The sequence below is a fragment of the Salvelinus namaycush genome, chromosome 33 (genome assembly GCF_016432855.1).
Source record: "Salvelinus namaycush isolate Seneca chromosome 33, SaNama_1.0, whole genome shotgun sequence".
Lineage (NCBI taxonomy): Eukaryota > Metazoa > Chordata > Actinopteri > Salmoniformes > Salmonidae > Salvelinus > Salvelinus namaycush.
The window spans coordinates 1,902,677-1,917,819 of record NC_052339.1 but is presented as its reverse complement, the minus strand read 5'-3'; the positions used below and the strand labels follow the sequence as shown (position 1 = coordinate 1,917,819).

Sequence of the window (15,143 nt, the reverse complement as noted above, 5' to 3'; positions counted from 1 at the left end):
CGCATAACACGGTGTCTGCCCGTACTCTCGCTCTCCACGGTAAGTACAGGGAGTTGGCTCAGGTCTCCTACCTGACTTCGCCACACTCCGTTGTAGCTCCCCCCCAATACATTTTTGGGCTTGATTAACAGGCTTCCAGCCTCGCCTCCGTGCTGCCTCCTCATACCACCGCCTCTCGGCTTTAGCTGCCTCCAGCTCTTCACGAGGGCGGCGATATTCTCCAGGTTGAGCCCAAGGTCCCTTACCATCCAATTCGTCCTCCCATGTCCAGAAATCCTGTGTAGGTTGCTCCTGCTGCTGCTTAACACGCTGCTTGGTCCTTTTGTGGTGGGTAATTCTGTCACGATCGTCTTGAGGACAATGAGTGGACCAAGGCGCAGCGTGTGAAAAATACATCTTCTTTTATTTGGAAGACGAAAACGAACGAAAACAAAACAACAAACAGACGAACGTGAAGCTATAAAAGACTAAGTGCTAACATGCAACATAGACATAGACAATTACCCACAAAAGCCTACTGCCTATGGCTGCCTTAAATATGGCTCCCAATCAGAGACAATGAATGACAGCTGTCTCTGATTGAGAACCATTCAGGCAACCATAGACATACCTAGACACCTACACTCAAACACAAACCCATCTACTCTACCTAAACCCCCTATACCATACAACCACCCAAGACGAGACAAAAACACACAAACATCCCCCCTGTCACACCCTGACCTAACCAAACTATTACAGAAAACAAAGATAACAAAGGCCAGGGCGTGACACCCCCGTGCTTCACGGTTGGGATGGTGTTCTTCGGCTTGCAAGCATCGGCCTTTTTACTCCAAACATAACGATGGTCATTATGGCCAAACAGTTCTATTTAAGTTTCATCAGACCAGAGGGCATTTCTCCAAAAGGTACGATCTTTGTCCCCATGTGCAGTTGCAAACCGTAGTCTGGCTTTTTTATGGCGGTTTTGGAGCAGCGGCTTCTTCCTTGCTGAGCGGCCTTTCAGGTATGTTGATATAGGACTCATTTTACTGTGGATATAGATACTTTTGTACCTGTTTCCTCCAGCATCTTCACAAGGTCCTTTGCTCTTGTTCTGGGATTGATTTGCACTTTCGCATCAGAGTAAGTTCATCTCTAGGAGACAGAACGCGTCTCCTTCCTGAGCGGTATGACGGCTGCGTGGTCCCATGGTGTTTATACTTGCGTACTATTGTTTGTACAGATGAACATAGTACCTTCAGGCATTTGGAAATTGCTCCCAAGGATGAACCAGACTTGTGGAGGGCAAAAAAAATATTCTGATGTCTTGGCTGATTTCTTTTGATGTCTAGCAAATAGGCAGTGAGTTTGAAGGTGGGCCTTGAAATACTTCCACAGGTACACCTCCAATTGACTCAAATTATGTCAATTAGCCTATCAGAAGCTTCTAAAGCCATGACATAATTTTCTGGAATTTTCCAAGCTGTTTTCTAAGGCACAGTCAACTTAGTGTATGTAAACTTCTGACCCACTGGAATTGTGATACAATGAATTATAAGTGAAATTGTCACGCCCTGGCCATAGAGAGGCTTTTATTCTATATTTTGGTTAGGCCAGAGGGTGTGACTAGGGTGGGCATTCTAGTTTCTTTATTTCTATGTTTTCTATTTCTTTGTGTTTGGCCGGGTGTGGTTCTCAATCAGAGGCAGCTGTCTATCGTTGTCTCTGATTGGGAATCATACTTAGGCAGCCTTTTCCCACCTGTGTTTTGTGGGTAGTTGACTTTGTTAGTGGCCCTATAGCCTTGTTAAGCTTCACGGTCGTTTCTTTGTTTCTTGTTTTGTTGGCGACATTTTAAATAAAAGGAAAATGTACGCTCACCACGCTGCACCTTGGTCTCCTTCCGACGACGGCCGTGACAGAAATATTCTGTCTGTAAACATTTGTTGGAAAAATTACTTGTGTCTTGCACAAAGTAGATGTCCTAACAAACTTGCCAAAACTATAGTTTGTGAACAAGAAATTTGTGGAGTGGTTGAAAAAAAAGTTTTAATGACCTAAGTGTATGTAAACTTCCGACTTCAACTGTACATGCTCAGTCGTTCGCGCGTTATTGTTGTCACGATACCAGAATTTTGACTTCGATACAGATACCAAACATTGAACAATATGTTGAAAAATGGTAGAACAACTGAAATAACAAATAGAATAACTTCTGTTCTATATTAAAAAAAATATATTTTATAAAACACCATATCTTGAATATTTACAATTTTCCTTATGCGAAAACATATCTGAGAATTTTATAATTACATCTAAACTGTTTATATTTTTTATTTGATACATATCATTTGCTCATCTATGGCCATAATATTGGGTCAAATTACATTCATTAGACCTACGATTCACTATTCATTACAGCTAAATAATTTAAGGTGTTAAATGAATAATTTTGTTCCAAAACGACATTAAAAAAACTTTTGAAGCTCATTTCATGGAAATGCAATATATTTTACACAGCCTACTACGATTCCCAGAGTGCATTTCAACTCCCAGGGTGCGACGCTCCACCCAGGGCTGGGTCAAAGATTTGAATAACTAACCCTGGGTTGTCACCAGTTACCACAGTCACAAATTCCAAATGAAAACAAAAATGTGCTTTTTGGTTTTAATTTAAGGTTAGGGTTAGGCATAAGGTTAGCAGTGTGGTTATTAAGGTTAGGTTTCAAATCAGATTATAAGAAGATAAATTGTAGAAATTATGACTTTGTGGCTGCGGTAATTAGTGATGACCCAAGGGCTGGCTGGGCTACTGCTAGCAAGCCCAGACAAATGCAAAGTAGTCTAAATATATTGCTGTCATAGCTTTTTGCATTACTTTTGGGTTGTAATCATATTATAATGCTCACATGAATGTCATGCTGAATATACTGTATGTTCATGCCACTGTCACAAAAACATTATTCGAATTTAGTTGCTAGAAGAATAACGTTAGGCTACAATGCAAATGTCATGTGTAAAATAATTTTTTATGTTATTTTGGAAGTAAATCTCCTTTGCACTGCACACTGCTTTGTAACACCTTTTGCAGAGTTGTTTCAGTGGGCTGGCCCTCATCATCTGCTCTGTAAGCAAAGTATTCCAAAGTTTGCTTCTGGAGACAGTTTTGTCAACAAGCTGCGGGTGTGGAGGTATAATGTTTTGGTTTGAAAAAGCCATGCTGTCTGCATTTTCTCTCTCTCGCGTGCTTCTAAAAAAGTGGCTTGCGCTGTGTCAGTGTAGCCTGGCTAGCTTACTACTTATTGCCCTCTTGAAAAGATTCAGACAAAATACTAGACAGACTCGATCCTCTCAATCCATATCAGATGTGAGACACATTTGACAGAAGTACTGAAAGTAACACAGATTCTTGTACCAAACCATTTTTCACGATCTAGAAAAAGTTTCTGTATAACGTATAACACTATCATGTGTACACACACACACACACACGCACAGACACACACAAACCTACACACACACAGGTGTGCATTTGTAATTTGACCAGTTTCTCACAGCAGGAAAATAATCCTGCAGAAACAGGAAATGTGAATTATTATGTTGATTATAATTAATGTACATTTTCGTAGTGGTTGACACATTTTTTGTTAAGATAAATCTGACATTTTAAAGTGGAAATTACAAACTTCAGAAGCCTTTTTAAACCTCGAATACACTACAATCCTGCTGTGCAGGAAAATTATCTGAGACAACAGAGTGATCAAATTAAGATAGGACATCTGTACCCAAGTCAAGTCCATCCCAAGATGGGAAACCCTCATGTGAAGGTGTTCGCTCTGTCACCTCTTTGTCAATTAAATGGTGGACATTCTGGGTATTACCAGCCATGAGTAACTGAACTGGAAAAAAGTCCTGTGTGTCTCACCAGGTTCTTGAGCAGGGTCGACAGCTCCTTGGTCAGGGTGGAGAACTTGACGAAGGCTGTTCCCAGGTCAGGGTTGTCTCTGCTGATGAAATTGCTGCCAAACTTATCCAGAGCCTGGGCATAGTTCTCCTCATTCTGGACATGGTCTGGGAGAGGGAGACAGAGGGAGACAACCTGGGTTAACATTCGTTTGAATTTGAAATAATGATAACAAGAGTAGTGTTGCTAGGCTTTGCGTCCCAAATTGCACCATATTCCCTATATAAAGCACTACTTCAGTAGTGCAGTATATAGAAGGGTCCATAGGGCTCTGGTCAAAGTAGTGCATAGGGAATAGGGTGCCATTTAGGACACAGCCAGGGACAGGTGATTGTGATCAAGCATGGAAAGGTTGACATTTGCCATTGCATCATCTGGTTACAAATGCAACAGCTTAGTGTGGTTTCTAATCACTTTTACAACTTAAATCAGATTGTCATCCTGTAAAGGGGTAGATCTTTCTAACTGGGTGTGGGAGAATGGGTTGAAGAGGAGCATTGGTAGACCGCCATTTCATTAGGAAAAATGATTGGTGCATGATGCAATGCGGGTAGACTGCCATTCATTGTTATAGGAGTACATCCCCACCAGGATCTGTCACAACTTTATATCAGCATGTTAATGTGCAACCAGAGGAAAAAGACCTCTGGACCACCTTTACTCCACACAGAGACCATACAAAGCTCTCCCTCACCCTCCATTTGGCAAAACTGACCATAATTCTATCCTCCTGATTCCTGCTTACAAGCAAAAATTAAAGCAGGAAGCACCAGTGACTAGATCAATAAAAAAGTGGTCAGAGGAAGCAGATGCTAAGCTACAGGACTGTTTTGCTAGCACAGACTGGAATATGTTCCGGGATTCCTCCGATGGCATTGAGGAGTACACCACATCCGTCATTGGCTTCATCAATAAGTGCATCGATGACGTCGTCCCCACAGTGACCGTACGTACATACCCCAACCAGAAGCCATGGATTACAGGCAGCATCCGCACTGAGCTAAAGGCTAGAGCTGCCGCTTTCAAGGAGCAGGACTCTAACCCTGAAGCTTATAAGAAATCCCGCTATGCCCTTCGACGAACCATCAAACAGGCAAAGCATCAATACAAGACTAAGATCGAATTGTACTACACCGGCTTTGACGTACTACACAGCCGAGAGCTGCCCAGTGACACAAGTCTATCAGACGAGCTAAACTACTTCTATACTCGCTACGAGGCAAATAACACTGAAACATGCATGAGAGCACCAGCTGTTCAGGAAGACTGTGATCACACTCTCCACAGCCGATGTAAGCAAGACCTTTAAACAGGTCAACATTCACAAGGCCGCAGGGCCAGACGGATTACCAGGACGTGTACTCCGAGCATGCACTGACCAACTGGCAAGTGTCTTCATTGACATTTTGAACCTCTCCCTGTCCGACTCTGTAATACCAACATGTTTTAAGCAGACCACCATAGTCCCTGTGCCCAAGAACACTATGGTAACCTGCCTAAACGACTACCGAGCCGTAGCACTCACGTCTGTAGCCATGAAGTGCTTTGAAAGGCTGAGCATGGCTCACATCAACACCATCATCCCAGAAACCCTAGACCCACTCCAATTTGCATACCGCCCCAACAGATCCACAGATGATGCAATCTCTATTGCACTCCACACTGCCCTTTCCCACCTGGACAAAAGGAACACCTATGTGAGAGTGCTATTCAGACTACAGCTCAGCGTTCAACACCATAGTGCCCTCAAAGCTCATCAATAAGCTAAGGACCCTGGGAGTAAACACCTCCCTTTGCAACTGGATCCTGGACTTTCTGACAGGCCGCCCCCAGGTGGTAAGGGTAGGTAACAACACAGCCGCCACGCTGATCCTCAACACAGGGTCCCCCCAGGGGTACGTGCTCAGTCCCCTCCTGTACTCCCTGTTCACTCATGACTGCACGGCCAGGCACAACTCCAACACCATCATTAAGTTTGCCGATGACACAACAGTGGTAGTAGGCCGGATCACCGACAACGATGAGACAGCCTATTGGGTTGAGGTCAGAGACCTGGCCATGTGCCAGGACAACAACCTCTCCCTCAATGTGATCAAGACAAAGGAGATGATTGTGGACTACAGGAAAAAGAGGACCGAGCACGCCCCCATTCTCATCGACGTGGCTGCAGTGGAGCAGGTTGAGAGCTTCAAGTTCCTTGGTGTCCACATCACCAACAAACTAACATGGTCCAAGCATACCAAGACAGTCGTGAAGAAGGCACGACAAAACCTTTTCCCCCTCAGGAGACTGAAAAGATTTGGCATGGGTCCTCAGATCCTCAAAAGTTTCTACAGCTGCACCATCGAGAGCATCCTGACCGGTTGCATCACTGCCTGTTATGGCAACTGCTCGGCCTCCGACAGCAAGGCACTACAGAGGGTAATGCAAACGGCCCAGTACATCACTGGGGCCAAGCTTCCTGCCATCCAGGACCTCTATACCAGGCGGTGTCAGAGGAAGGCCCTAAAAATTGTCAAAGACTCCAGCCACCCTAGTCATAGACTGCTCTCCCTGCTACCGCACGGAATGCGGTACCGGAGCGCCAAGTCTAGGTCCAAGAGGCTTCTAAACAGCTTCTACCCCCAAACCATAAGACTCCTGAACATCTAGTCAAATGGCTACTCAGACTATTTGCAGGGCTGTATATGGGATTGTATATGGGATTGAACTGTATCCAAAACCAGACAGGATACCTGAGCGGGGCCAGGTCAGAAAGGGTCTAGAAACCCCCTCTTCAAGGCACTAACAACCTAAAACTGACTATGTGGAGAAAAGGTTGAAACTCTGAAATATTTAGTTTCATAAGAGGGCATAATTACTCACCCAGACCAGTCTATATAGAGATCATCCCTTTTCAATGTCTTCCACAAGCGCAACCCTCTGGTTAATGAGCCTAGAAAACTGACAGAGAGCTTTTTCTCACCTTGGCCTGAGCTGTAGATGGCCTTGACTGATTTCTTCACCTTCTGCAGCGCAGTCCTGTCCTGATCCAAAGCCTGTAAACACAGAACGAGAGAGAGAGAAAGAGAGAGAGAGAGAGGATTGTTAAGGATTTACAATAGCATCACAGACTGAACTTTGTAACCAAAACACAACACAATTGTTATACTGTAAATTATAGTCATTTCAGAGAATGAAGGCTCTGAACACTATGAGATTTTTACAGTGCTGGCATAAAAACTGGCATAACAATTTATCAAATGCTCAAAAAGCACCACATGACCTGAAATATGGCTTATCAACATTCCAAACTGTTTGTTATATAAGGGTTCCATACAGTAGCATCATTAGGACAGTAGTGCCCGAGGTAGAGCAGCTGTGTCTTATAATGCCTCTCTTCTCCATGCTCCATGCTCTGTTTCGCAAAGAGCAAGACCATGGCGCTTCTTGCTATTCTACTAGTCCTGCTATTCTGTTAGTGTTTTAAAAATCTATACATCTCACAAAGCTGAGATAGCATTGAAAACACACTAGGGCTGTCCCCGACTAAGATAAATATTGGTCGACAAAGAGTCGTCTGCTCTTTCGACCAATCGATTGGTCGTATTTTTTATGTGTATATTTCCATATATAGACACATGCGTTTTAATCAAATCAACTATATGCACTGCACTTGTCTGATGCTTTAAGCAAACTTTTTGATGAAATAATTAAGACACACAAATAACTAGAGTCCGACCGCAATTGATTTGATTGGCTCAGACTTGCTGCGCTGTGTTAAAAAAAAGACAGCGATTGCCTGTGTGCCTAGATTCTGTTGTCTCTCTCTCCTTCCTCCCTGCTGCAGCAACCACCACAGAACATCAGCAGTGTGTATCGCGCTGTCCATGTTGCTGAAACTGCAACATAATTACAGCCATTTCTGATTGAAAAGTTGTTACCGAAACCCTTAATTTGTTTAGGAAAAACATTCTCTATTCCCTTGCTCTCTTTACGTGACAATAAGGCCTGACCTATAGCATATCATAATCACATGAATAAATTGGTTATAACAAACTCTGAACACCGTAACACATGTGACAGCAAAATGGATGCAGAGGACGAACAAATAAACTCGAAACGGGGGAATGTTTACTGGTTGCCCAGGAGGTAAAGGGGATGTCAGATGTAGGAAAAAGTGAGTGTGGAATAGTGGAATAAATGTAACTAGTTGTGGGGAAATATTGAGATCAAGAAAAATAAGGTATGAAGCCAGCGCTGCATGCATATTATGTGTACCAAACAGGTGCTGTTAGATTACAATATAATTTTTCTGACCGTTTGGAACAACGTAAACAACACAAAATAAATGATAAGTGTACCAGAGTCTGTTGAAACGTTTTGGCCTATTCATTGTTTAAGCTAATCATTCAATGGTTGCTTTGTTATTTTATTTTAAAACGCTTGATTGCATTTCACATCATGAATGACTTGTATACTGTGTGATGATATGAACAAATAAATTATTATTAAAAAGAATATAGAATATTAAAAATTCTATATAAGAATTGAAATACAGGCCTAAGTAAATTACAGTATTAAGACTAAACAGGATGCGCTCTTACAGGGGCTTGCGAAAATATTCACTCCCCTTGGCATTTTTCCTATTTTGTTGCCTTACAACCTGGAATTAAAATGGATTTTTGGGGGGTTTGTATCATTTGATTTACACAACATGCCTACCACTTTAAAGATGCTAAATATTTTTTGTGTGACAACCCTCCCACTCTGCCATATTCTTTCTCTTTGCTCTTGTTTTCCTTATTAGGATGTCGGCGGGAGGAGCTGGGAGGGTCGTCAGCGACATGGGACACACCTGGGCCCGGGATAAATACACCTCTTCCCCATTCCTTGAGGAGACTCTCTCCATGCAGACACACTGATAGAGTTTGGATGTGGCATTTTTGTGGCTGTTTTGTTTGTTTGCTTTGGCACCTTTCAACACCCCTCATTATCATATTTATGCACGAAAACACTCACTTACACTACTGATTACTGCCTACACACCATTGTTAATTGTATTTAGTTTACTTCAGTTAATAAATATATTTTGTTATTCCTTATCTCCATGTTGTCTCCCTTTTTGTTACGAACTTCAAGCTGGTTCGTGACACAAGAAATAAGACAAAAAACAGAACTTGAGCATGCATAACTATTCACCCCCCAAAGTCAATACTTTGTAGAGCCACCTTTTGCAGCAATTACAGCTGCAAGTCTCTTGGGTATGTCTCTAAAAGCTTGGCACATCTAGCCACTGGGATTTTTGTCCATTCTTCAAGGCAAAACTGCTCCAGCTCCTTCAAGTTGAATGGGTTCCGCTAATGTGCAGCAATCTTTAAGTCATACCACAGATTCTCAATTGGATTGAGGTCTGGGATTTGACTAGGCCATTCCAAGACATGTAAATGTTTCCGCTTAAACCACTCGAGTGTTGCTTTAGCAGTATGCTTAGGGTCATTGTCCTGCTGGAAGGCAAACCTCTGTCCCAGTCTCAAATCTCTGGAAGACAAACAGGTTTCCCTCAAGAATTTCCCTGTATTTAGCGCCATCCATCATTCCTTCAATTCTGCCCAGTTTCCCAGTCCCTGCCAATGAAAAACATCCCCACAGCATCCCCACTGGTTGGTGTTCTCGGGGTGATGAGAGGCGTTGGGTTTGCGCCAAACATAGCGTTTTCCTTGATGTCCAAAAAGCTCCATTTTAAAAAAGTATATGTTTGGGGAGTCTCCCACATGCCTTTTGGCGAACACCAAACGTGTTTGCTTATTTTTTCTGGACACTCTTCCGTAAAGCCCAGCTCTGTGGAGTGTACGGCTTAAACTGGTCCTATGGACAGATACTCCAATCTCCGCTGTGGAGCTTTGCAGCTCCTTCAGGGTTATCTTTGGTCTCTTTGTTGCCTCTCTGATTAATGCCCTCCTTGCCTGGTCTGTGAGTTTTGGTTGGTGGCCCTCTCTTGGCAGGTTTGTTGTGGTGCCATATTCTTTAAAAAATTGTAATAATGCATTTAATGGTGCTCCGTGGGATGTTCAAAGTTTCGGATATTTTGTATAACCAACCCTGATCTGTACTTCTCCACAACTTTGTCCCTGACCTGTTTGGAGAGCTCCTTGGTCTTAGTGCCGCTTGCTTGGTGGTGCCCCTTGCTTAGTGGTGCTGCACACTCTGGGGCGTTTCAGAACAGGTGTATATATACTGAGATTATGTGACACTTAGATTGCACACAGGTGGACTTTATTTAGCTAATTATGTAACTTCTGAAGGTAATTGGTTGCACCAGATCTTATTTAGGGGCTTCATAGCAAAGGGTGTGAATACATATGCACGCACCACTTTTCCGTTTTATTATTATTCTTTTTTTTTTAAACAAGTTATACTTTTCATTTCACTTCACCAATTTGGACTATTTTGTGTATGTCCCTTACATGAAATCCAAATATAAATCCATTTAAATGACAGGTTGTAATGCAACAAAATAGGAAAAACGCCAAGGGGGTGAATAGTTTTACAAGACACTGTAGGCCCACAACTCGATGGTGGTTATGCAAGGCTGCTATACTAAGCCTACAAATGATATTGACATTACTTATTATTATAATGCTGATCATAATAATAATAGTAATAAGGAGATAAAGGAAAAAGGAGGGTTATTAAAATACAAATATCGGACAATTTGGAACAGTTTAAACAACACTAAAAAAAAGTGGAAAACCTTTATTACAGCAGAGCAAAGATTAATAAAAAGCCAAATTCGTGACGCTTGGTGTTGACGGAATCAGTAGGCTATTAAACAATCACTCAAACAGGCAACAGAAGCAGGAGCTGTCTAATTTCTGTAGATATACAGTATATGGATGATTTATAAATTCAGGCACATTTAACAGTTAGGCTATTGATTATAGACCTAATTAAGATGGGGTTTCCTCTCTCCTCACTTTTCTTAGACAATTAAGGCATGGGCCGTTTTCTCGTCTCCTAACTCTGCTGCTGCCTCCGCCACATTGTTCTCAACACCAATATGCTGGTTAACTTTTCCATTATGCACATAGCAACATGGTCTAGGAAAAGACGGCAATTCAACAGCGCACTGATGTGTTTCAGAACCGCGGACAGCGACTGTTATCCAACGCAGGAGAAAGCGCGTTTGTTTAAAATTAATATAATTTTGATTTGTGTTGCACAATTGTTCTTACATAATATAACCATATACAATTTCAGTAGTACGTCTTAGAGTGATGGACTGTGCCATCCCCACAGACTCCACAATGGATCAGTCCACTCAGACAGGAGCCAATCAGACAGGTGTCTTGTACACCATGATTTGTTCTTGTTATCCATTTTTTGCTACTGCTCGACTAAAGAAATCTAAGTCAACCAACATACTATCGACCAAACCAGTCGACTAAATGGGGCCAGCCCTAAAAACACACACACACTGACTACTACACTAACACACACACAGTATCTGTCCAAGTTCACTGTCTAAATGGTGATAAAATACTGGATAACTCTAACAAGATCTGTCATACCTGCAGTAATGAAGTCTCTAGCACTCATTTACAAGGCCATATTTCCTTGATTATGATCTGTACTGTGATTGAATCAAAGGCAGATGTTTGTTTACTAAAGTAGTGCACTACTTTTGACCAGAGCCCTATGGGCCCTGGTCAAAAGTAGGGCACTATAAAGGAAATAGGGTGCCATTTGGGACGCAACCGGCGATGCCGACCTCCAGATCCTCTCACCGCACAGAGCGTGCAATTTGGAGAACGCTTATGTCATGCTTTTATCGCCGCTGGGGGCAGAGCAACTCTGCATACTCTGTTCTTCGCTCACAGCACTACTAACGCCTACTTGGAAATGCGCTTGTTTTCAAAATCTCTGTGCTCTGTGGAAGGGGAGAATGTCTGCGCAGATCGAAGGTTTCGCTTTTGTGTTTTTCAATGCAGGGTTTTCTGTACCATTCGCCACAGAGCCAGATTACATGACTGTGAGGTTTGATGTGCCAAAACAAATGTTCAGGTTAAGAGGATTTGATAGTATCACAAACAGTACTCACACACTCAGATGTGTAGAAGTACACACATAAACACACACACGCACACTTATGGAGATGATAAACACCAACATAAATACATGAAATTGGGCTCCGCTGGTCACACGGGAGGCACCCTACAACGTCGGTCGAGCTAATTAAATTCCACGACGCAATTAAGGCCCAGTCTCGGTTGTCCCCTGGACCGTTTTACGTCGCTCTTACACAATTTATGGCTGCAGTAGTGTATGGCCCCGGGGCCCTCAGTGCCCTTACTCCCATTGCACTGTGCTTTGATCTCCCTCTCTCTAACGCAGGAGCACGACCTGGCGCTAGTGTATGTACCGTTACCTAGTAGCCTACATACAAATACTGACATACTGTATATGATCCTTCAGTGTGGTCCTATCTAGACTAGAATGTTCTGTGTATTCACAGAGAAGGCAACTTTGTTGAGAGTGTGGTTGGTATAATCAACACCCTTTTCATAAATATTAGGCTATATTCTAGAACAAATTGCTTTGACTTTAGCAGGAAGCTGTATTGTCTACATCTTAGCAAACATGTTTATCTCTAGTCTGTACTTGCTTAGTGAAATACTAAATCATCATAATATGATGAGAATATAGCCTACTGTAGACCAAGGACACAGACAAGGTCATAGGCATCATGGTGGACCCCCTGACACCCTAATCCATGAATGATTATTCAGAGAGGCAGTAGACTGAGATGAATTCTCCAGAGGGAACAAAGGCAATGCATGCAGCAGCAGCAGGAAGACTGCCTCTCTAATGGTGCCCATGTTACAGGGCAAGAGAGCGAGAGAGCGAGAGAGAGAGAGGAGCAGCTGGCACCCCCGTCAAAGGTCACCCATAATCCTCTCTGTGTCTGAGTTGCGGTAATTAAATATTCTGCTTTGATATGAACATGCTTTTACATTAGTAGGGAACATGTTACGTCGACTTGACATTACAGGGGCAGGGATATATGTGTTGTGTACCCAGGGTCCTTGCGACCGCAGGAGTAGGGTTTTTAGAGGCTGTAGCACAAGCTTCAGTTTTTTTTCTCACAGAGCAAACCACCATTGAGGCCATTTTTAATTGACGATGAAGCGACAGACAGTGTGTGACAACCGTATAGATTTCAGTTACGACTAAACAAGGTCAATTGCCAATGGCATTACTGCCATTCAAAATCGCTAGGCATACATAATTATCACAGAAAGCACAGTAAAGACTTTGGGGTGGGTTCAGGAAAACTCCCACTCATTCCAATCTGTCGTGGAAACACTTTTTTAGGTTTACTGTAATATACGCAAGCAAGTGCTACCTTCAAATCAATGAGGAGAAACACTAGATGTGTAGGAGGGAGGGGAATTTGGCTTTGAGCATTCAGCTCAGTCTCCAAGGGCCAAAATAGTTCACTGGAACACAGCTCACTTGGCTAACAGTCCTCCGCACCCTCTGGCAACCAGTAAGAACGCATCTCAGCTCTAGCAAGAATGCCCTCGCAAAGCCTGCAAACTATTCAATATAGTCAATTCTTTGTTCTGATCGACCAACAGCCAATGTTCAGCTCTGACACAATCCAGTGTGATTGGTGGGTGGGCCAATGACTCAAAACAAGAGTTGAGGGGATAGAGATGTTTCATACCTAATATTCTGAAAGGGAACCTAGCCCACAGTATATGGCAGTGTGTTGATTCCCCTGTGAAACGTCTACCACCATGAAAGTATTGTGATGGCAGCTTGTCATTGTGGCTGTGCGTGATGGGAGACGGGAAGGTAGAGAAGCTACAGCTTCAACACTTCCTGGGGTGTGTCCCAAATGGCCCCCTACTCCCTATATAGTGCACTACTTTTGATCAGTGCTGTGCTGATCAAAAGTAGTGCACTACAAGTAATGCCATTTGGAATGCAGATCTGAAGTTCCTGCCCCAGGTCTTATCCTCCCAGTGCAGAGCAGACCTGGCATTTCCCCTCCAGCCCTCCTTCCATAGGAAACAGGAAGCAACAGGCCTGACTGTCACTGAGCAGCAGCGACCTCCTGGTTGGTCTTTCTCGTAGTTATAACACCATGGTATTTCACTGGCAACTTATGGTAAACCGCGTTTTGCGGATAAGTCATAGATCACAGTTACAGAAGTGTTCTCTAGATTCATTTCTCTACTGTGAAATTTGTGGATGGCAAATTTCTCTGTCAATTGGTACTCACTCAGTTCATAACTTTGTCACTCAGTTCATAACAAGATCAGTCACACGTACAGACAGACAGTAATGCGGTTGCCACAGAGATGTGAATGCACTGTCTCGCACATCAGCAAGTTTCTCTAGTCTAACCATTCTGTCTATCTGTCTGTCCATCTGACATTAGTGGGCTGACACTCATGATGACGCAGTGCCTTGTAGTCATGGTGACGCAGTGCCTTGTAGTGAGTTCAAGGCCCAACACCATATGAGTCCTGGTATCACAATGTCCCCCTTAGTTTAAGAAGACTCGTTTGTAACTAAGAGCTTCACTGTCAGCCATGCATTAAAGACCAAAATTGGTTCAAGAAAATTGTGATAAAAAAAAATATATACCAGTTTTATTTAAGGACCAAAAAATGGACAGCTGTGCTATAGATTGCAAAATAGTTGGGAAGAGATTTTCGCTGTACCGATTCCATGGCACATGGTTTATGAATTGACATGCAAAACGGCGGATTCAAAACTTTGAATTTTTCAATTTAAATTATTATACAAAATTCTTTCAACTAATATAATTGTATATATATGGGGGATACAGCCTTCCCAGCACTGCAGATTTTGCTGTGAGGTAGCAGAGTCATTAGATCATTTATTTTGGTACTGTCCATATGTAGCTCGTTTTTGGTCACAGGTCCAGGAATGGCTGAAGAATCGCAACATTTACCTGGCGCTAACACTGCAGATAGCAATAAAGGGAGATTTGAAAAAGTCATAGTCAATCGATCAATAATATAATTATTATTTCAGCAACAGAAATGCAGAAATCATTTACAATCTGTAGAAACTATGAGAATAGAAAGGTTCAGTACTTTTGTGAAGCATCACAGCACAGTTGACAAATATGTGGCAAATAGAAATCCAATATGGATGGTGTTAAGAGACAGATGGGAGG

At 42.7% G+C, this 15,143-nt stretch overlaps 1 protein-coding gene across 1 annotated transcript in view; it reads right to left on the bottom strand.

Moving 5' to 3' along the window:
• LOC120027768 (arf-GAP with SH3 domain, ANK repeat and PH domain-containing protein 1-like) overlaps positions 1-15,143 on the bottom strand; it is a 75,726-nt gene that overhangs the window by 40,328 nt on the left and 20,255 nt on the right. The window contains exons 2-3 of the mRNA XM_038972789.1: positions 6,912-6,984; positions 3,908-4,053 (exon numbers count right to left, since the gene is read on the bottom strand). Coding sequence (XP_038828717.1) covers positions 3,908-4,053; positions 6,912-6,984 — 219 coding nt within the window. The remainder of the gene's footprint in view (positions 1-3,907; positions 4,054-6,911; positions 6,985-15,143) is intronic.